The sequence below is a fragment of the Physeter macrocephalus genome, chromosome 6 (genome assembly GCF_002837175.3).
Source record: "Physeter macrocephalus isolate SW-GA chromosome 6, ASM283717v5, whole genome shotgun sequence".
NCBI lineage: Eukaryota > Metazoa > Chordata > Mammalia > Artiodactyla > Physeteridae > Physeter > Physeter macrocephalus.
This window is the reverse complement of record NC_041219.1, coordinates 79465728-79468728: the sequence shown is the minus strand read 5'-3', so window position 1 is coordinate 79468728 and position 3001 is coordinate 79465728. Positions and strand designations below refer to the sequence as shown.

The following is a 3001-nucleotide window of genomic DNA, read 5'->3' as shown; positions in this document are numbered from 1 at the left end:
CACCAAAAACAACGGGAACTACGAACCTGCAGCCTGCAAAAAGGAGACCCCAAACACAGTAAGATAAGCAAAATGAAAAGACAGAAAAACACACAGCAGATGAAGGAGCAAGGTAAAAACCCACCAGACCTAACAAATGAAGAGGAAATAGGAAGTCTACCTGAAAAAGAATTGAGAATAATGATAGTAAAGATGATCCAAAATCATGGGAATAGAATAGACAGGCGGTCTGAGGAATGTCAACTATTCAACATGGAGGCGGAGGTCAATAAGCTGGATCTGATGTTCCAGAAGGCTGACTCTGATCTGGATTACATTCAGTACAGGCTGGAATATGAAATCAAGACTAATTATCCTGATTCAGCAGGCAAGAAAAATCCTGTTACACTCTTAAAGGAATTGTCAGCAATAAAGTCTCAATATCAAACTTTGCATGCACACTTTAAACCAGTTGCTGTCGAGCATAAAGAGACTAAGAGCCGCATTTGTGCTACTTTCAATAAGACTATAACCTTGATACAAGAACTACAAAAGCAAACAGACCTGAAGCTGTTACCATTGACTGAAGAAGAGAAAACTGCGGCACAGCAATTAAGAGCTCACATGTCAGACTTATGATGAAGAAATGGACTTGCAAAAGGTAACTCTAATGGGGAAGAGATCAATTCCAGAGAGATTTAGGAAGCTGTCTTGTTAGCATTTGATGACTGTGGTGGGGGGATGACAAAGGAGATTTGGCTTGGGTTACTGGATAGTGATGCCTTCCACAGAGAGGGGAATACAAGAAGAAGGGCAGATATTGTACTCATAATGTTCAACCAAAGGGATGGAATGGAAATAAAGAGATTTAAAAATATATATGCATGTACACTTAGTCTTGTAATTTCAGGCAAGTAAGTCTCAACACCATTTTGTATGCTTTTGTAAAATCAGGATAACACAGATGTCCTGGCCTACTGTAAAAGAAAATTATTTACTATCAGTTAGTCAAATGTGAATGAACATGCTTCGGAAATTAAAGGATAGAAAAAAAATTTGTATCATGTTATACATATGTATATAATTTTATTATTAAAAATTCTGATTGCAGATGTGGTCACATTATTGGTGAGACTGCTAATGTGTGACTTAACAGTCTCGCATAAAACCTAATTTAGTAATAAACTGGCTTTTCTGTGACAGCCTTTTATTTTTGTCCTATTCCTTCTTCCTGCTAATGTTGAGCAGCATGAGCTCTGCTTTCAAACGCTGTTTTAGATTGTCCCTGTTATACTTCAATACTACCTTTGTTCTCCTCTGGTCTATATTACTGTAATTGTTCATTCTACTGTATATGAAAACTAAGAAACTGAAATGAGAGGATCACTGGCAACCGCTACTTGCCAGTTTGTTTTGTGTGTGCATGCGCACGTCAACTTCCCTATTTATTAAAAAAAAGAAAAAAACTAATGGCAAGTAAATATGAAAGTAAATCATGGTATATCTATACAACAGAAGGTCAAGTTACCAGTAAATTATTACTGTTAATGTTCTGGGAAATGCTAAAGCTATGCTAAATAGGTAAGAGGAGAAGCAGATATTGTAGCTTTGTCATCAAGATTGGGCTTTGGACTCATACCGGATATGTAAACACAGGTTTTAAATTCTAGCTGTATGACCCTGAGCAAACCACTTGACTTGTGTGTGTCAGGATGGCTGGAAGCACAATAAGATGGTAAAGTATTAGGGTTTGATATTTACTAATCCTTCAATAAATATTTCTATATGTCATAAAAACAAGGCATTGAAAGATTAGGAAAAGTGTATTAAATGTTAGTTTTACAGGTTATAGAATTATACTTTAATGTAATTTTAAAAGAATTTTTTTCTGTTATGTTATTAACAAACATAATAGCTGACAGGGTTGGAAGAGTAGCATCAGTTAAAATTGTCTTGTCTCTTCTGAATATCTGGAGAAGAGAAAGTAACCCCCCCTTTTTAAATTACAGATAAATACGTCACACCTTAGTAACAGATATTATTTTTCTTCAGGACTCAGGCAATTAATATTGAGGAAGTTCCTGTCATGGTATGGCTCTGAGATGTGATGGTGATGGTGGGATTGAAAAATGGTGGTATCATGAAGAGGTCTTAACAATTTACTGGTGTTAAAGGGTTTTGCTTTCAATCAGAAAAAAAACTAGATTGTACTGTTTTTCCTCTATGACTTCATTCACAAGTTACCTTCTAAATGTTGGTTCTTCCCCTCATCCCTCTTAAAATTGCTCTTGTTTATATACTCATTTATTTCCCAAGGTTCATTTATTGCCCTTTTGGGGAATGATTCCCAAGTATAACTTATTTCACTAGACCTAGATCCAAATTTCCAATAAAAACCTCTACCTGAATATTCAAACTGAACATGTCCAGAATATTTAACTGATTTTCTTATTTTGTTAACATGAACTATTCTGTTAGCTGGAATTAAAGTTTGCATCCCTTTATTTTCTTAGTTAATAAAATCTATAATTCTATAATCTAAAAAAAAAAAAAAAGAATAGACAAAATGCAAGAAACATTTAACAAAGACCTAGAAGAAATAAAGAGGAAGCAAGCAACGATGAGCAACACAATAAATGAAATTAAAAATACTCTAGATGGGATCAATAGCAGAATAACTGAGGCAGAAGAACGGATAAGTGACCTGGAAGATAAAATAGTGGAAATAACTACTGCAGAGCAGAATAAAGAAAAAAGAATGAAAAGAATTGAGGACATTCTCAGAGATCATTAAACGCACCAACATTCGAATTATAGGGGTTCCAGAAGAAGAAGAGAAAAAGAAAGGGACAGAGAAAATATTTGAATAGATTATAGTTGAAGAGTTTCCTAATATGGGAAAGGAAATAGTTAATCAACTCCAGGAAGCACAGAGAACCCCATACAGGATAAATCCAAGGAGAAAAATGCCAAGACACATATTAATCAAACTATCAAAAATTAAATACAAACAAGACATATT

At 34.7% G+C, this 3001-nt stretch overlaps 2 protein-coding genes across 2 annotated transcripts in view; one reads left to right on the top strand and one right to left on the bottom strand.

Moving 5' to 3' along the window:
- SYT10 (synaptotagmin 10) overlaps positions 1-3001 on the bottom strand; it is an 81505-nt gene that overhangs the window by 41678 nt on the left and 36826 nt on the right. The window lies entirely within an intron of this gene.
- On the top strand, positions 9-801 carry LOC112067425 (spindle and kinetochore-associated protein 2-like). The gene has a single exon (XM_055085564.1). It carries the CDS (start codon positions 73-75, stop codon positions 616-618), a length of 546 nt encoding a protein of 181 aa, XP_054941539.1. The 5' UTR covers positions 9-72; the 3' UTR covers positions 619-801.

Excerpts from the sequence above, each read along its gene's own strand:
- LOC112067425 (XM_055085564.1), top strand. The coding sequence starts at position 73 with ATGAAAAGACAGAAAAACACACAGCAGATGAAGGAGCAAGGTAAAAAC.